This window comes from Podarcis gaigeae (genome assembly GCF_964106915.1).
Source record: "Podarcis gaigeae genome assembly, chromosome: 1".
NCBI lineage: Eukaryota > Metazoa > Chordata > Lepidosauria > Squamata > Lacertidae > Podarcis > Podarcis gaigeae.
Genome location: NC_139678.1, coordinates 114,223,436 through 114,242,431, shown reverse-complemented (window position 1 = coordinate 114,242,431; position 18,996 = coordinate 114,223,436). Strand labels below are relative to the sequence as shown.

The 18,996-nt window shown below is 40.8% G+C and overlaps 1 protein-coding gene across 2 annotated transcripts in view; it reads right to left on the bottom strand.

Annotated features, from left to right (window-relative positions):
• The window catches only part of LOC310826909 (titin-like), a 288,837-nt gene that overhangs the window by 80,329 nt on the left and 189,512 nt on the right, over nucleotides 1-18,996 (bottom strand). For both annotated transcript variants that reach the window (XM_083702293.1, XM_083702294.1), the window contains 31 exons: nucleotides 18,116-18,524; nucleotides 17,887-18,011; nucleotides 17,519-17,785; nucleotides 16,803-17,072; nucleotides 16,313-16,615; nucleotides 15,915-16,217; nucleotides 14,905-15,092; nucleotides 14,697-14,811; nucleotides 13,747-14,031; nucleotides 12,994-13,145; nucleotides 12,713-12,860; nucleotides 11,699-11,876; nucleotides 11,485-11,606; nucleotides 11,064-11,351; nucleotides 10,676-10,972; nucleotides 9,683-9,869; nucleotides 8,553-8,668; nucleotides 8,163-8,462; nucleotides 6,897-7,196; nucleotides 6,694-6,799; nucleotides 5,715-5,911; nucleotides 5,317-5,622; nucleotides 4,924-5,202; nucleotides 3,802-4,101; nucleotides 3,403-3,705; nucleotides 2,927-3,301; nucleotides 2,527-2,829; nucleotides 1,248-1,547; nucleotides 851-1,147; nucleotides 472-756; nucleotides 95-388 (listed from right to left, as the gene is read on the bottom strand). In XM_083702293.1, coding sequence (XP_083558419.1) covers nucleotides 95-388; nucleotides 472-756; nucleotides 851-1,147; nucleotides 1,248-1,547; nucleotides 2,527-2,829; nucleotides 2,927-3,301; nucleotides 3,403-3,705; nucleotides 3,802-4,101; nucleotides 4,924-5,202; nucleotides 5,317-5,622; nucleotides 5,715-5,911; nucleotides 6,694-6,799; nucleotides 6,897-7,196; nucleotides 8,163-8,462; nucleotides 8,553-8,668; nucleotides 9,683-9,869; nucleotides 10,676-10,972; nucleotides 11,064-11,351; nucleotides 11,485-11,606; nucleotides 11,699-11,876; nucleotides 12,713-12,860; nucleotides 12,994-13,145; nucleotides 13,747-14,031; nucleotides 14,697-14,811; nucleotides 14,905-15,092; nucleotides 15,915-16,217; nucleotides 16,313-16,615; nucleotides 16,803-17,072; nucleotides 17,519-17,785; nucleotides 17,887-18,011; nucleotides 18,116-18,524 — 7,698 coding nt within the window. The remainder of the gene's footprint in view (nucleotides 1-94; nucleotides 389-471; nucleotides 757-850; nucleotides 1,148-1,247; nucleotides 1,548-2,526; nucleotides 2,830-2,926; nucleotides 3,302-3,402; nucleotides 3,706-3,801; nucleotides 4,102-4,923; nucleotides 5,203-5,316; nucleotides 5,623-5,714; nucleotides 5,912-6,693; nucleotides 6,800-6,896; nucleotides 7,197-8,162; nucleotides 8,463-8,552; nucleotides 8,669-9,682; nucleotides 9,870-10,675; nucleotides 10,973-11,063; nucleotides 11,352-11,484; nucleotides 11,607-11,698; nucleotides 11,877-12,712; nucleotides 12,861-12,993; nucleotides 13,146-13,746; nucleotides 14,032-14,696; nucleotides 14,812-14,904; nucleotides 15,093-15,914; nucleotides 16,218-16,312; nucleotides 16,616-16,802; nucleotides 17,073-17,518; nucleotides 17,786-17,886; nucleotides 18,012-18,115; nucleotides 18,525-18,996) is intronic.

The following is an 18,996-nucleotide window of genomic DNA, read 5'->3' as shown; positions in this document are numbered from 1 at the left end:
TATTTTGAATGGTGTTAAAAAAGTTGTAATTACGGGAGGGGGATCCTCTGTTCCAAAGTGTTCTGATGGTTTTTATCAATACAAGAAGTTTTACCTTTGGGGTCAACAGCAAGGAGAGGTCCCAGTTCAACAGGTGGTCCACAGCCAAACTTGTTCTTGGCGAATACACGGAACTTATATTCTTGTCCTTCAACAAGGCCTGTTATATCACACTTAGATCTGTCTGTATCTACGGCTAGTCTCCATGTATGCATTTTGGCATCTTTCCTCTCTACAAGGAAACCTATGATCTCACTTCCTCCATCATCTTTGGGATCATCCCAGTTAAGTAGACACATCTTTCTATTTACCACCACAGGATGCAAGTCAGTAACTGGTCCAGGAACATCTGGAAAAGAAGACATGAGATGTAATTCAAGAACGCCAAATACTTAATATATTCATCGTTTCACTCTATGTAGCATATCTTACCAAATATTTCAGCTCTGGTTGCAGCAAATTTAGAACCACTTTCATTGGTGGCAGTAATCACGTATCTTCCGTGGTCTTTTCTGAGTGCATTTTTGATAAACAGCTCAGATGAAGTGCCAACATTTTCAATCACAACTCGCTCTTTGTCAACATCTGCATCCTCTAAAGTCCATACAATTGTAGGGGTAGGTCGTCCAGTAACAATAGCAGGGAGTTTAAGTGCTTGACCTGCCAATATCTGAACTCCTGCCCTGACAGAAATATCAAATTCAACAGTGGGAGGCTCTGTATAAGGAGAGAGAGAGAGAGAATTAATTAATTTGCAATCCTACAAACTATTTCACATTATATTTCATTTTAAATTACATAATCACAGTACCTTGAGGCTCTGCAACTGTTACAGGCTCTGTTTCTCCAGGAGGTCCTTCCCCAGCAACATTAAGAGCGGTAATACGAAGTTTGTAATCTGCACCTTCTCTAATACCTTTAACTATATAGCTCCGAACCTTAATAGGTCTTTCTGTGCAGCGAGACCATTCATTTGAGCCAACAAAATTCTTGTAAACATGGTAGCCAGTGATTTCACTACCCCCATTGTATAGCGGAGCGTCCCATTCAACGTCAATAGATGTTGAGCTTGTATCAACAATTCTTGGAACTGGTGGGCCAGGAGGCACTAAAAGAAATATATATATATATATATATAAAGAGAGATGAATAGACTGAAAACTTCCCTTTTCAAACTAAGGGATAATATTATCTATCTAACAACTTACATATTGGGTCTTGTGCAGTTTTAGGATCTGAAGGGGGACTGAATTTGCCAAGGCCAGCTGCATTTTCAGCACAAACTCTAAAAACGTAAGTTAGACCTTCTAAAAGTCCTTCAACTCTAGTTTCCAGGGCATTCACACGCTCTTTGTTCACACGGGCCCAGTGGGTTCCATTGATTTCACGCTTTTCAATCCAGTATCCCAAAATGGGGCTACCATTGTCTTTAGGCTCATTCCACTTAACCAACAGACTACTGCTGGTTGGATCCTCTACTAGAGGTTTATCAGGTGCATCAGGAGGACCTAAAAAAAGAGGATATACAAATGTTAGTGGAGCTTACCAAATCATACAGAAATTTAATTTGTTTAATGCCTCTAATTTTCTCCTACATCATATCTTTACTTGGAGGCTTCAGTTGCAATATGCAGCCTGATCTTATTCACAGTTACTTGAAATGAAGTCCCGTGATGTCAGCTGTACTTACTCCCAGGTAAATGTGTCTAGGATTGCAGCCTGAGAGCTACTAAATTAGCTGTTACAAGTATTTTTCTTTACTACACAAAGGGGGCAAACTGGGATGAAAAATGGGGGCAGGGGCAGTTAGCTTGGTTCTCCCAGCATGCCTTTAAGTGAATTCAGAACCCCTTGTGAGTAGTAAAGTTTAGCTTGGTCCCTGGAAAGCCACATCCCAATAAAACGAAACTGCCTTCATGATATGTAATTATTATCTCTGTGTTATACCCTAAACGTGTAGATGTGCATGCTTGAAACTTGTAGAGAGTGCGGGTGGGCTTTGTGTATATGGAAAGACTTAAAGAAAATGTATGTTTTTCACAGTTCTTTTTTTCTGCTTTGTATGTACGAATTCATCTGCAATTTATTTTACTGGTGGATTATTAAAGCATTTGCTTTTGTCAATGATGATCTTACCAGCTCCGTGTACCCATATATCTCAAGGATTTATTATTTGTAATTACCACCCACTTCACACACTTTAAGACACAAGGAAAGAACAGAATAGAAAAGGCTGGTATGGCAAGTTTTACAATCAACTAGAATGGATTGTCCTAGCTGTTTCTTTTTCTTTTTAGGATGTTGCACTCAGATGCAATGATCAGCAAATGTAATTTAGCCATTTCCTTCTGCAAGGTTTTTCTGCTGGGTCATTATAGAATTAAAGTTTTAATGTTAAAGTACAATATGAGTGTAAGGTGATGATGATGGCAGTGCCTTTTGGGAAAAATGAATGAAGCACATATTTAGATAGAGTACAAGACTTACTGAATGGATCTTGAGCTACAACAGGTTTTGAAAGACATGGAGGTCCAGCTCCTACTCTGTTCTCAGCTTTCACACGGAATATGTACTCCTTTCCTTCAATAAGTTTAGGCACATTATATTTGCAATGCCTAAGCGTTGAAGTAACGGTAACCCAGCCAATGTCGGATTTTGTGTTGTCTTTCTTTTCAAGGACGTAGTTCAATATTTCACTTCCGCCATCATCAAGAGGAGGCTCCCACTTGCAAGTGATGCTATTTTTACGAACCTCCTCAAAAACAAAGTTGACCGGTGGTCCAGGTGTATCTGTTTTGAAAACAAAGATAATGAGCACGACTTTGCACATATCACTTCAAACATTCTGAAGAAAATGTATCACACACCATTATGTATAAGGGCATACCTAACACATTGACTTCACATGAAGCTTTTGCAACCCCGTGATCGTTTTCAACTCGAATAGTATATGTGCCATGATCTGGTCTGATTGAATCCCGAACGACCAGTACAGAATCTCCTTGTCTGTGGTTGTCAATGCTCAAACGCTCGGGCAGGGACAAGTGGAAAGGCTCATCTTCTTCAACTTCACCTTTCTTCTTCCTAGTAACCTTGGTAACTCTCTTCTTAATTTCTGTTGGCTTAACAACTTCATCATTCCATAACCAATCAATAGTTGGGTAAGGTGACCCTGAAATGTGGGCTTCAAGTGCAATCTCAGAACCTTGCTTCACCTCAAGGCCAGCCTGCAGATTCGCACCGAGGAAAACCTTTGGAGCCTCTGTAACCATAAAAACATTGTTTTAGTTTATATTTGATACTGTAGCATACAGCAGAATTTGAATACTTGCTAAAAATGAATAGGTAGTTTGCAAAACATACCAACGGGATCCACTGCTTTCACTAGAGGAGTGACATTAGAAGGTCCGCTGACACCCGCAGCATTCTCTGCACGGACACGGAACTGATATTCTTTGCCTTCCTCAAGACCTTTCACAGGAGAAGTCAAAAGAGGAACCAAAAAGTCATTGCATCTTTCCCACTTCTCTCCTCCTTTAACTAACTTTTCCAAAACGTAGCCCATAATCTTGGTTCCTCCATCATACAATGGTGGTTTCCATGTGAGTGTTACTGACTTCGATGTTGGATTGTGAACCTCAAGGTCAATAGGTGGATCTGGACGCTCTGCATATTGAAAATTTAAAAGAAAATGGATAAATAGAAGGCAAAGAGAAACCATTTTCCTTTTTCAGTCCTGATGATCATAAAAAAAAAACTTACGCTTTGGATCTTCTGCAATCACTGGATTTCTCAGTTCAATGTATTCACCTCCTCCGATTTTATTAACAGCTTTAACGCGGAAGTAGTATTCACCATTTTGTATGAGATCCTTTACATTCCATGCCAATTTGTTCTCACCAGACATCACTGGTATGTATGTTCTCCTACCAGCTTCTCTTCGCTCCAGCACATAATGTAAAATTGGAGTGTTGCCATCAAATTCTGGAGGTTCCCAGGTCACTTTACATGAATTTTTAGTTACTTCACTTGCCTTAATACTATTGCATGGTCCAGGCACACCTAATTGAAGAACAATAGGTACACATGTAGCATTTAAGTAAATTGGTTTGAAAACTGTATTAAAAGAATATATATACTCGTGCGCACTAATCATATGGATGATAAACATTTATATATATTATTTACAATTCCTCAGGTTGACCTATCTCCCTATTTAGACACATGGAGATATCAGCTTTGGCTCACGTTACATGTATCAATTAAGCAGCTAAGTGTCAGGCTTCAGGGAATCAGCTTCTTCCCTCGTGGCAGTAGATAAGCAAAACAAAGGAAAAGGAGTTGTCTTACCAGTTAGAAACTAACAACCACAGTGATAGAACAAAGAACCCATCTCCTAGGAATGGCGGTGCTCCCAATTAAGGATCCCACCCCCTTATGTCCCTATTAATCTATGTCACTTCTATGTCTTGTAATCTGAGTTTGTACTCTCTGCGCTTTGTGTGCTTTCTGTGCTGCCGCTTTCTGAACTCTTCTCAACCTTGGAGAGGGCGGTGGGGGAATGCTGTCCAACGACTGTGAATCTGTTAACTCTCTCTCTTCCAGTGTTTCTTCTCCTAGCTGTTCCTCATCCAGTATTTCCCAGGTTCTGCCTTCTGAACTGTGCCCCTCTGCAAACCACTGTTCCAAATCTATACTTTCCTCCTGCTCCTGGGAAGATTCAGGATCCGGATGCAGAGGAGGGGGATGGGGAGGCTCCCAACCTTTTCCCTCAGTGCAGCCCTCCTCAGCACAGTCCCTGACACTAAGAGCTGAGCATCTTGTCACCCATTCACCATTATGAGTCTAATTCACATAATTGCCGGTATAAGAAAAATAAATTACCTATTACTTTGACATTGATTGTACCGGTTGTTGAACCCAATTTATTCTCCAAGGTAATAGTGTAAACGCCAGCATCAGCATGGACTGCATTTGTTACTTCCAGCAAGGCAGAGATGTGGTCGCTCTTCATTGTTGTTCGGTCACCGGCTTTCAACTCCTTCCCACTCTTATGCCAAGCAATAGTTGGAGTTGGAACAGCTCTGAAGGGCACAGGGATACTTAACTTTTCACCTTCAACCACAACGAGGTCTGTAGTCTTTATATCAACAGTTGGATTACCTGTTGTGTTTTTTTAAAAGAAAACACACAGAAAAATAATATCAATTAGTGTGCCAAAGCAATTTCACAATTTATAATTTATTTCATGACTGTTTCGAAAACAACTATACTCACAGTCTGGATCTTTGGCGACAACGTTTTCTGATATGTCTGATGGCTCACTAGCCCCTATAGCGTTGACAGCTCTGACCCTGAGAATATATTCCTTGTCAGGGACAACGCCTTCTTCTGCTTTGTATTTCAAATCTTTGACTGGTCGAGAATTTATTCTCATCCATTTTTCAGTTCCTGCTTCACAGAGTTCTATATTGTATCCGATTATAGGACTGCCGCCATTTTTCTCTGGGGGTTTCCACGCAATCGAAATGTGTTTTCTTCCTGCGTCTGTCACGTGTAAGTCCAGAGGAGGTGAAGGAGGGCCTGCAGGAATACATAAGTAATGCTATTTTCTGCCGTTCTATTTGGCATAACACATATTTCACTGATTATAATTTCCAATGTCCGTAACTCACTTGTTGGATCTTCAATTGCCAGGATGTCAGTCGGTTCACTAGGGTGACCACACCCAGCTTCATTTTCGGCACGGACTTGGAACTGCACCTCTGTACCTTCTATGACATCTGTTACTCTGAAATTGCAGTCAGGGCCTGATGTTCTGCCAGCTTTCACCCAGCGCGTGCCAAGCTTCTCTTTCTTTTCAATAACGTATCTGTGTGAAGAACAGATGTTTATAAGGTGCATGAATCCATACAATTCAAACAACAACAACAACAATAATTTTTTATTTATACCCCACCCTTCCCAGTGCAGAAAACTGGGCTCAGGGTGGCTAACAACAAATTTAAAACACTTCATTGATGCAACAGAAAACAGCATAAAATACAGTATAAAACGTGAATAACAATAAATTCAGAATTCAAAAATCAATTTAGGGGGGAAATCCATCCAATAAACATTAGATGATCACCAGGGCTAGCTGGCTAAATTAGTCCTATTTGGGCCAGTGAGGAGGCCAGGGGAGAATTAGCTGTGGGATCCAGAGCGGGTAATCTTCATAAAAAGGGGAGGGGGAGGGAAGGAAGGGGAATAAAAGATCAGGCCAAGTAGAAAGATTTAATCAAGAACGAATCGTTCATTTAGATTTGAAACATTGCTCATCTAATAGATGTGTATAATGAACACAATAAACTTTGGAACCTTTAAAAATAAATTTTCTCTATTAATCATCTCTCCCTGCCCCAGATTTTATACTCTTTCCCAATATTTTCTGTCTGTCTGTATTCATCTATCTATCTATCTATCTATCTATCTATCTATCTATCTATCATCTATCTATCTATCATCTATCTATCTATCTATCTATCTATCTATCTATCTATCTATCTATCATCTATCTATCTATCTATATCTAAAAATGTATATACTGCTTGATTGTAAACTGAACCTCTAAGTGGTTTACAAAAAATAAATATAAAAACAATTCTCTTTTACCGTAGAATTGGTCTGCCACCATCATTCTTAGGGGGTTCCCATTTTAGGTCGACATGTCTCTTTGTCACTTCGACTGGTGTAAGTGCATATGGTGCTCCAGGGGTAGCTAAATTAAATAATATTGATAGTTAGGAAAACAGAAATTTAAAAACAATGACATAGTTTGCTGAAGCTGAATTCTGAGTGTGCACTTGAAAACTTACTGAAGGTGTCTTTTGCAAGAACAGAGTCCTCAATTTCACAGTAGTCACTCTGCCCCACTGCATTTTCTGCAGCCACACGGAATACATACAGAGAGCCTTCTGTTAGTGGTGTCACTGTATATTTGGTGTCCTTAACCGTAGTATCAACAGTCTGCCAGCCTTTCCGTCGTACATCTCTCTTTTCAACGATGTAATTTGTAATAGGAGAACCTCCGTCGCGTTCTGGTACTGTCCATTTAAGGTCTGCAGTGTTTTTAGTGATATTAATGACCTCAAGCCATCGAGGTGGTGAAGGAGGATCTGTAACAATATTAAAGCAAAATATTATTAATTTGAATATGTTTTAACGTTTCCATTGCACCCTTAACACAAACCATAGTTCTAATGAAATAGTGATGATGTATTAATTGATGTATCATCTTTTACATGTGTAACATATCAGTTTACAATCACATCACAAAAGCAGCTAAAAACAGTATACCTGAAGGAGAATCTCCACCCCCATCATTCAGCCTGGACACTGAGGTCCAGTGCCGAGGGCCTTCTGGCGGTTCCCTCACTGCAAGAAGTGAGGTTACAGGGAACCAGACAGAGGGCCTTCTTGGTAGCGGCGCCCGCCCTGTGGAACGCCCTCCCTTCAGATGTCAAGGAAATAAACAACTATCTGACTTTTAGAAGACATCTGAAGGCAGCCCTTTTAGGGAGGTTTTTTAATATTTGATGTTTTATCATGTTTTTAATATTCTGTTGGGAGCCACCCAGAGTGGCTAGTGACACCCGGCCAGATGGGCGGGGTATAATACATTATTATTATTATTATTATTATTATTATTATTATTATTAAACAATACAAAGAATAACTGAGGATGAAATGAAAATATATTCAGTTGTCTTTTGCAAGTACAGACAGTGGCAGCCCCGCTGAAAGCCCCACTCCAAGTTACTGTGGAGCAGGCTTCTGATACTTTTGGGACTTGAAGAAGAAGAAGAGTTTGGATTTGATATCCTGCTTTATCACAACCCGAAGGAGTCTCAAAGAGGCTAACATTCTCCTTTCCCTTCCTCCCCCACAACAAACACTCTGTGAGGTGAATGGGGCTGAGAGACTTCAGAGAAGTGTGACTGGCCCAAGGTCACCCAGCAGCTGCATGTGAAGGGGCGGAGACACGAACCCGGTTCACCAGATTACGAGTCTACCGCTCTTAACCACTATACCACACTGGCTCTCAGGAGAAGCTCTCCTGCAGAATGCAATGGCCAACTTACTCAGTCTCTCCTTGCATAGCACGGGATCGCTGGGCTCACTAGGCTCACTCTCTCCAGCTTTGTTCACAGCTCTGACTCGGAAGGAATATTCTTGTTTCTCCATAAGCCCTTTGAGGAAGTGTTCTGGTGTGGGGATGCCTTCAGCCACTCTCACCCACTCGTCTGTGCCAGTCTTTAACAATTCAATGACATACGATTCAATCTTGGCACCGCCGTCGTGTTCTGGCTTCGTCCAGTTCAAGAAACAGGAGGTCTTGGCAACGTCTTTGACAATTGGCTTGCCGGGTGGCCATGGGGGATCTAGACATGAGTTGATAACTTGGTTTAGAAAACCCAGCATTATGACTTGGAGTAAGTTATAAAATTCATCTAAGAAAAATGCTTTCATACCAATAGGATCCTTCACTAAGACTGGCTCTGTTGCTCTGCTTGGCTTTCCTGGCCCAGCAAGATTCTCTGCCACGACACGGAACTTGTACTTCTTATGGAACGTGAGACCTTTAACCCTAATAGTAATGATGATAATGCTCCAAATGTAAAATTTGTAATACTTATTACTAGTTAACGCTATAATTAAATACTCTGTATCATCACAAGTGTACCTCGTGCATTAAAAAAATCAATACCTTTGACTCTGTTCAGAGCAAATATATACTATCACCCCAAACCAGAGACTCCCTGTGTACATGGAGGAAGGACCTTCCTATTACTGTATCACTAGAAAGTCTCAGACACTGGTCAGATGTAATATAATCTGCATTTCTGTACTATTCATTAGTAGATGATATATATTGGTACTACTTAAAACTCTAAGGATGAATAATGCTTGGGTGTAATAAATATCCCTAGCTTGTATTAGAAATTCATATTACAGTTGTACCTTGGATCTTGAATGCCTTGGTACGCCACAAACCCGGAAGTGAGTGTTCTGGTTTGAGGACATTTTTTGGAACCTGAACGTCTGACAGGGCTTCCGTGGCTTCCAATTGGCTGCAGGAGCTTCCTGAAGCCAATCAGAAGCTGCATGTTGGTTTCTGAAAGTTTTGGAAGTTGAACAGACTTCCGGAATGGATTCCGTTTGACTTCCAAGGTACTGGGAGTTCAAAAAGCAGAAAACTATATTCATCTCTAAGAAGTTCTGATATCAGCACTAATCTTATGAGCAGCTGCAGTGATGTAGAATCACATCAGAAGTCACAATCACACTACTGTTTCCATAGCAGAAATTGGTGCTACTGATAACACCCATAGTACAGTTGTCCGTTTCAGTGGCACTGGTGGATGGTTAGGAACATGATTTAGGTAAGGATATTTTCAATGGTTATTGTAGACCCAAAGAATAGACAGCAATACAATTATTCGATGCTATTACAGAGCACCAGTTAATATTTTATTCTAATGCATGACAAGGAGTCAAGTTCAAGAGTATATAAAAGTCAGCTGTTTACCTAAAAACAAATAGCAATCTTCTCAGTTACCTAGCTATATATTTTTTAAAACGAAACATATAATGATCTTACTTGAATGTCGTATCTTTAACTGGGATTTTATTGCAACGGACCCATTTATCTTGATCAGGGTCCAACCGTTCAACCCAATAACCAGTGATAGGGCTGCCACCATCTTCATCTGGTTCTACCCAAGTCAAGGTTACAGAATCTTTAGTGATCTCAACAGGCTGAACTCGTGTCGGAGGACCTGGCGGATCTGTACAAAGAAGTAGAAAGGGGAACATTGACATACTTGCAATTCCTTGTATGCAAATGTAATAGGAAGCACCTGTAGCAATAAATGCCATTTCATCAAATTAATAATAATAATTTATTATTTATACCCCGCCCATCTGGCTGGGCTTCCCTAGCCACTCTGGGCGGCTTCCCAAAAAAATTAAAATACTGCAATACACCAAACACTAAAAGCTTCCCTAAACAGGGCTGCCTTCAGATGTCTTCTAAAAGTCTGGTAGTTGTTGTTCTCTTTGACATCTGGTGGGAGGGCGTTCCACAGGGTGGGCGCCACTACCGAGAAGGCCCTCTGCCTGGTTCCCTGTAACTTGGCTTCTCACAGTGAGGGAACCGCCAGAAGGCCCTTGGTGCTGGACCTCAGTGTCCGGGTAGAATGATGGGGGTGGAGATGCTCCTTCAGATATACTGGACCGAGGCCGTTTAGGGCTTTAAAGGTCAGCACCAACACTTTGAATTGTGCTTGGAAACGTACAGTTGCCATGTAGAAGCTGCTTGAAACTGTTTCTTTGTGGCTGCTGCCGGTTCCACCTGACAAGCAGTTTATGTGTACCAGCTTGCCATAAATACTGACCCTTACCCACAGGCTTATCTCCATGTCACCAATGATAGTGTGGAGACAAACATTATGGTGGGGACCGACCCACATGGAGAAGTGGTACCTATCAATGCCATGCCATGTGGAGTGGCTACCACATTATAGTTTTTAGCAGGCTCCCTTGGCAGCCATCTTGTGACAAACAGCCCTTTCTGTCAAGCGAATAGACTTACCAAATGGATATTTAGCAACGATAGGAACGGACTGAGCTGGTTCTCCAACTCCGTACATGTTTTCTGCGCTGACTCTGAAGATGTACTCCTTAAGTGGTGTTAGGTTTGTTACTTTGAATTTTGTTTCTTTGATAGTGGATGATAGTTTGTGCCACACTTCACTGTCTGCAGCTCTTTGTTCCAGAACGTAGTTTGTGATTCTGGAGCCGCCGTCGTCTCTAGGAGGATTCCAAGTCAAAGCACAAGATACGTTTGTAATGTCGGAGATATCAAATGCAGCTGGTGGGCCAGGCTTATCTGTGGAAGCATAACAGTAGTTTGAACCTCTTCTACTCAAATATTTTGTTAGGAAAACATTGAAAGTTATTTCTATGGAAACAAAACATACCTAGGACATTAACTTCAACTGTAGCTGTTGCCCGACCGCTGGCATTTACGGCTTCAATAATATAGGTGCCGCTGTCACTTCTCATGCTCTCTGTTATTATGACTGTGGAATGGTTAGGTTTGGATTCAATGGTTATTCTTTTATCGGGTCTCAGGGTCTGTTCAGCTTTTGCCCAGCTAATCCGTGGCTCGGGCTTTCCATTCACCCTTGCCGGCAGCTCTATCTTAGTTCCAGCTTTGACAGTGATTCCAGCAAGCAGTTTCACATCTAGGAAAATCTCAGGGGCCTCTGATTTGAGAGAAGAATCGACATATTGTTAAAAAAGAACAGGCAACCACACACAGAAGCGTCAACAGCAGAAACACATTCACCAGTGTTTTCAAGAGTATGGATTAAGTATGAGTGGGAAATCAAAAATTACCCATTGCATCCACAGCCTGGATTTCATCCGTTGGTTTGCTTGGTTTACTTGCTCCTTGCCTGTTCAGAGCCTTCACGCGATAAGCATACCATTCTCCTTCCTTAAGTTTTGTCACTTCCATTCTGTTAATCAGAAAACAAGTTCAGCGTACTGCGTGTTTAAACGTAACCATCCATATTTGTGAAACATTTTTCTTCATACTGCAAGCTCTTACTTTGTCTCAATGACTGGCTCGCCACAGGGCTCCCATTTGTCAGTGCCACGCTGGCATTTTTCAACCAGGTAGCCTTTGATACGAGAACCGCCATCATACTTAGGTGGATCCCATGTGAGGAAAATGGACTTAGATGTTGGATCCCTCCATTTCACATTCTCTGGTGGATCGGGCACCGCTGCAAGGAGTGGGGAGGAAAGAACATGTATAATTGTCTTGCATATAGTGTGTGCCTTATAGTGTGTCTTAGCTTTTTTAATGCTTTACTGTCTCTGGGGTGCTCTTCTCACATTGGCTAGTATCCAACAAGTACCCTGCACAACAGGAAAGACCCATTTGTGCAAGGTGGCTCCCTGATTTCTGTCAATTGAGGGTCCACTAATACTAAGCAAGGGACGCGGGTGGCGCTGTGGGTTAAACCACAGAGCCTAGGACTTGCCGATCAGAAGGTCGGCGGTCCGAATCCCCGCGACGGGGTGAGCTCCCGTTGCTCAGTCCCTGCTCCTGCCAACCTAGCAGTTCGAAAGCATGTCAAAGTGCAAGTAGATAAATAGGTACCGCTCCAGCAGGAAGGTAAACGGCGTTTCTGTGTGCTGCTCTGGTTCGCCAGAAGCAGCTTTGTCATGCTGGCTACATAACCCAGAAGCTGTACACTGGCTCCCTCTGCCAATAAAGCAAGATGAGCGCCACAACCCCAGAGTCAGTCACGACTGGACCTAATGGTCAGGGGTCCCTTTACTTTTTATTTTAATACTAAGTAGCAGCTCTTCAGTGGGTACAGAGGGCTGCAGTGCAGAACAGGGTGTGTGTGGATTTTTTTTGCACATAGTTCCAATTATGCATCTTTGGATCCAAGCCTCAGTTTTTCTAATACAACAGGTAAGTCATACCAAACCCTTATTGATTCAAACGCTACTCCTTGCTTTCTTTCAATACTTATGTTGCATAGAACAAGTTACTATGTAAAATGCAGATATACAAAATCAATAGGAATAGTTAATTAAGAAAACTCACTAGCAGGTGCTGACATGTTGACAGGCTCATCAATGTAAGCAGGCTCTCCTGGTCCACATTTGTTACATGCTGAGACCCTGAACAAATATTCTTTTCCTTGAACCAGATCTGGTACAGTGAACTCTTGGTCAAGGACGTTGTCGATCACCTAAAAACAAGAGAGGTTCCAAGTAATTACAGAACTTTTTTTTCCCCATAGCAAGCACCAGAATATTTCATACCATCTTCAGCAATACGTATTAGAAATATAGGTGTTTTGGTTTTTTAAAGAAATTGCGTACCTTGACCCATGTTTTGCGGCTCACTTCACGCTTTTCAATAAGATAGCCAGTCAATGGGCTTCCTCCATCATCTTCAGGAGCTTCCCAATTTAATTGGACTGAGTTCCTAGTTATCTCTCCAATTTGTAGTTCTCTTGGTGCGCTTGGGCGAGCTAAAAATAAATACCCATCATATTATAAACCAATTATTATATATATATATTACTTATTCTTTCTTTGATGGAAGACTTTGGCTGTTTGGTTACACCTACTAGATTTTAATTCATGCTTCATTTTTTAAAAAAAGAAAGAAGGATTCTTACTTCTGAGTAAGCATTCTTAGGACAGACTGTTAACTGTTAATAGCTAAGTTTATGATCTCCGTTGTATTATAGGGTTTCATAACAAAATGGTACAATAGAAGTTGCCAACCTAGGTTCTCTTGGGAGGAAAAGCAGCACATAAATTTAATAAGTAAACATGCTGCTGTTGTTTAGTACTATTCAGGGGTGCCAACTTGAATAAAATATTGGGGAGGCCCAGATAAGCCCTGCCCCACACAATCGAACACATGTCCATCAACTTTGGGAAGGACCATCCCCCTCAGATTTTTTTTTTGGGGGGTGGGATGCAGAGACCTTGAGCCCTAGGAGTTGGCTCCTATGGTGCTATTAATAACAAATTTGGCTTGTTGAAACTTTTGGATTTTACACACATGGTTATTTACAAAACAGGTTATATACAATTCTTCAGAATATATACTGGATTTCTCACCAATGACATTAACATTGATTTCTCCTGATACAGATGACACAGGGTTTTCTAATTTCAAGGTATAGATGCCTTTGTCTGGCCGTTCACTTGGGGTAATAACAAGCTCTGCAAAGGCTGCAGACGTGTCAATTTTCACCCGGTCACCCTGTTCTAAAACTTTGTCGCCGACAGACCATGTGGCAGTTGGGACTGGATAGCCAGTAATAGGAACACGTATTTTGACGGGATCTGGAACAATAACCTCCAGTCCATCTTTAAATCCGCTTAAGTCCATTGTAGGTCCAGCTGAAATACAAACACAAATTATGCCGATTAAAGTTATAAACTTTCTTTTTTCCTCCACAACACCATTAAAGGGCAATTGCCTTTGGAATCTGTTTGAATGGAAAGCATTATTATAGATGCCTTCACGTGGCGTTATATCTATTGAGAACACATCATAAAACTGTTTCATAATCTGATTAAATTAGCAATATAGAAAGGCGATATATAAGCTTGCTCCAATTTAAAGACACCTAAATGTTCAATTTAATACAATTTTTAAAAATTAAAAAATTCTGACTTGTTTAGCAATGCAGCCTTAGAGGACAAATTGTAAATGTAAAACAGTGCTACCTAGTGAATGTTAAGGGTTTCCCTCCATTTTAGTATAGCTTAGATGAGGCCTAGAGACCCTGTGGCCCTCTAGAAGTTGTTTGACTTCAACTCTAATAATCCCTGGCCTTTGGCCATACTGGCTGGAACTGGGGTCCAACAACATCAAGAGGGCCACATGGTCTCCCCACTCCTGTTTTAGACTTTTACTGCTGAGAGGGGGGCTGGTTTTGGTATCCAACGTATGAGAGCAATATTAAAGTATTGCTTTTATGAACAAGCATGAATAGTCTCAGATGAACACAACCTTTCCTTTAAAGCTGTTGACTATGGCAAGAAACTAGAATTCAACTTACTATGAGGATCATCAGCAGTCAGTGGTCCAATAGCTTCAGCAGGATCTGACACACCAGCAGCATTTTCTGCAGATACTCTATAATAATACCTGGCTAGAGGTTTCAACCCAGTTACCTATGAAGACAGAGGAAAATGTCATAATTAATAATCACTATTTTTTTTAAAAAAACCTTAATAGGCATTTTACTTCGGAAAAGAATATACTACCTTATAATTAAGACTAGGCACAAGTTTTGCGTTGCAACGGATCCAGTTGTCTGTGTCCTCTTCGCGCCTTTCAATAATGTAGCCCAGTACTGGGCTGCCTCCATCTTTCAAAGGAGGTTCCCATGTAAGTTTCACAGATGACATAGTTTGGTCAGAATGGTCGAGGTTAATGGGAGGACTTGGTTTTTCTGCAAAACACAATGATTTGCACAATATAACAGATGGCCAGAATCAGAAGAACTATGTAACTAATCCCACAAGTCTAGAAGGGCTACTCTTGAGTTCCTCATACAACAGTATCTTAAAGCCCATGCCAAACTGCTGTTTTGAAACTAGCAGGAATGTCCAAAGTACATGTGATGTGACATAGGGGCATGTTGTGTATAGAAACAATAGGCATTAGCGCAGGGGTCAGCAAACTTTTTCAGCTGGGGGCCGGTCCACTGTCCCTCAGACCTTGTGGGGGGACGGACTATAGTTTGAAAAAAAATAATGAATGAATTCCTATGCCCCACAAATAACCCAGAGATGCATTTTAAATAAAAGGGCACATTCTACTCATGTAAAAACACGCTGATTTCCGGACCGTCCACGGGCCAGATTTAGAAGACGATTGGGCCAGATCCGGCTCCTGGGCCTTAGTTTGCCTACCCATGCATTAGTGCATATGTACAAGCCTTAGAGTATGCCAAAAATAGCTTGCTAGATTCTTGTCATAGTCTTCTACTAAATAGATTACAGTATTATTTCCATAAATCCTTCCTCACTGAACATTAACAGTGGTCCTTGCTTTAGAGCTTATGTGGAGCTTCTATTATTTTCATTTTCTGACACATTTTCTGTTTCTCAAAACAACATATATAATGGTTTCTATGAAACTGAATAATAAACACTAGACTTTTGTTTGAGATATATCAAGTGATTCACTCAAGTCTTTCCTGTTTTCATATTTTATAAGCAAATGATATTATAACTATCTAGAAATATTTTCTTATCGCCTGCATACTAACCAATTGGATCCATTATCTTCACCGCATGTGTAGAAGCACTAGGTTTGCCAATTCCAACCTGGTTTTGAGCTCTGACTCTGAAAAAGTATTCTTTGTTTTCCACCACATCAGTTAAGGTTCCAGCTAAGTCATGTGCTCCTGTGGTCATGGCTGGTTCCCACTTGATCGAAGCTCTGTCACGTAATTCAATGATATAGCCCGTAATCGGAGACCCTCCATCATAATCTGGGGGTTCCCAAGTAAGAGACGCACCAAATCTGTTCACATCAACAACTTGTACATTGAGAGGAGGTCCTGGGACATCTGCAAGGTCATAAAAGATTTTTTTTTAAAAAAAGTTATTTTCCTATTCAACAGAACTTCAACAAATTCTAGTCTCCAAATAACAATTTTCTTACCAAATCTACTCTTGGCTTCCACAGGTTTGTCGGTTTCGACTGGCTCACCGGTGCCCACTCTGTTTCTCGCGCTCACGCGGAAGAGGTACTCCACGCCTCCCCTTTGAAGGCCAGTCACTGTGTATTCACAACTGTCGGCACGATCTGTTGCCAAAATCCAGGTCTTTCGTTTGACATCACGCCTTTCAACAACATACCCAGTGATTTTACTACCACCATCACTTTCTGGTTCCTCCCAGGCAAGGCTAACTTCACCATCAAATGTCTCAGTTACTTCCAGGTTTCTAACTGGGCCAGGGACATCTGGGAATAAAGCAAAAGTATGTTTACTTAAAAGAATTTGGGATTTGCTTTGGGTTTCATAAAACAATAACAACTTAGTGAGGTTCGTGGATGCAGTTTCTTATTTCTCTCATCATTATATACCAATGCTTTCATCTTCTACATCAGAAAAGCAACAACCCTTAGCCATAGGAAATGATGAGCTTACCAATAACTTGAACATTGATGTGTGCTTCAGCTTGGCCATGCTTATTTTTAAGGATGATTTTGTAACTTCCTCTGTCAGTTGTCTTTGCTTCGTGAATTCTGAAGGTGGTACTCTCAGGTGTTGTATCAACAGTAAGAGTGGGCAAGGCTTCTTCTCCCTTCAGCCACTCAGCTTCTGCTCGTGGGTAGGCATCATATGGAACCACCATAGTCAATGGCTGCCCAACATCTACCACAAGGTTCTGATCAGCTATCTTTATTCTTGGAGCAGCTAGTAAAAAAAAATATCAATGAAATATGTTACAGAAAATCTGAAACAGAAAACAACAGCGCAGTGAGCTGTTTTGTGATTTTTAAGCAACTTTGGTGCGAAGGGAGAACCAAAATCATAACCATTAGTAATGTTGTATAGACACCATTTTGTTCCATTCTGGTCAGTTGGGGCACTATTGTTGCCTCCAACATACAAAGATAATTAATCTGTGCTGGGTCATTTTGACTTCTAAATGCACAGAAGCTACATTAGAAAGCTGCATAATAAAGGCTACAGAAACACGTGAGAATCATTCAACGTGATTGTAGGTTCTCAGTTACAGAGCTTTTTTATTACCACTAGTAGTGTGTTAATCACTGAAATTAACACCCAGAAAAAGTATTTAAAATGTTGCATTACTCATATAAATATTATTTTATTGTTAAAAAAATTCAGAGGCTTACCTGCCAGTTCTAGCTTAGCTCGAGCTTCTTTATCTTTGGCAATAAATCTATATTCTCCTTGATCGCGAGGCCTAATCTCACAGACTTGCAGCCTATGAACTTTTCCTTCACTCATCATTTGGTGTTTATCTCCCTGGACTATTATCATGTTATTTCTCAACCATTTGACTTCCACCTTATCTTTATTCAGTTCAGCAAAGAAAAGGACATCAGAGCCAGGGGCTTCATAAATATCTTGCGGTGGTCGGATAATCTCCACAGGAATTTCTGGTCAAAATAAGAATAAAATTTAGATTGCATTGACATACTTTTTTTTTTTACAAAAAAAATATTGAAAGGTGAAAGAGAAATAGAAATTGTAAACATACCCTCCACAAAAAGTCTTGCTCTGGATCTCCTGTCATCCACACCACAGGAATACTCGCATTCATCCTCTGGCCTGCAGTCTTTTATGATTAACCTGTGTAAATTTCCATCCTTTTCAAACTGATACCTTTATTGCAGACAGAAAAAAAGGATTATGTGTTAAATTCAGAGGCAAGAATCCAGACAGCAACCATAGTATACCACCAACCAGTTAAAAGCACTTGCGCCTACTTTTTGCCCTCTTTAATTTCTCGTCCGTTTCTGTACCACTTCACCATTGCTTTCTCTTTGGAAAGCTGGCAACTGAAGACTGCATCATCAAATTCAGTGACTGTCTGGTCCTGCAAGTGCTCAATGAAATCTGCAGGTGCCTCCGTGATAATAAGCTCTGCAGCCGACTTGTCTTGGCCAGCAGTAACAACGTACTCCCCTTCATCTATAAATCCACAGTTTTTAATGATAAGTGAATGCTTGTATTTATCCACTTTGTACAAAATGCGGCGGTCGAAGGTGACTTCTTCACCATTCTTTGTCCACTGAAGGGTTACGTTGAGGCGGTTAACCTTACACCAGAATGTGACAGACTTCTTCTCCATGGTTTCAATGTCTTGAAGAGGCTCAATAATTCTGAGGTCTTCCTCTGTTTAAGAGAGAAGTGGTTTGAAAAGTGTTGTTAATTTACATCCTCATCCAAACAGTAATTTGGCAAGAGTGAAAGCCTGTGCCACTTAGAATAAGAAAACACCAGGACTTTTTTTCCAGCCAGAAATCAGTTCCAGCACCTCTCTCTCCCTCTCCCACCATCCCTTCCATGGGTCCTATTGTTATCCTTTTCAACTGCATATTATCTCATAGTCCATATTTTATGTCTCTCCATTTTATCCATAATATTTGCTACCTTACAAGTGTTGTTGCAGTCCTGCTAATGTTTTATTTGGGTCTCCCAAATAAATTATAAATTTCCCCCATTGTTTATTGAAATTTTTGGTCTTCTTGGTTCCTAAGCTTTCCGGTCAGTTTTGCCATTTCGGCATTGCCCAACATCTTAGTCTGCCATTCCCCTCTGGAATGGCACACCTCTCAAGTGGGTACCATTGCCATTATAAGAGAAC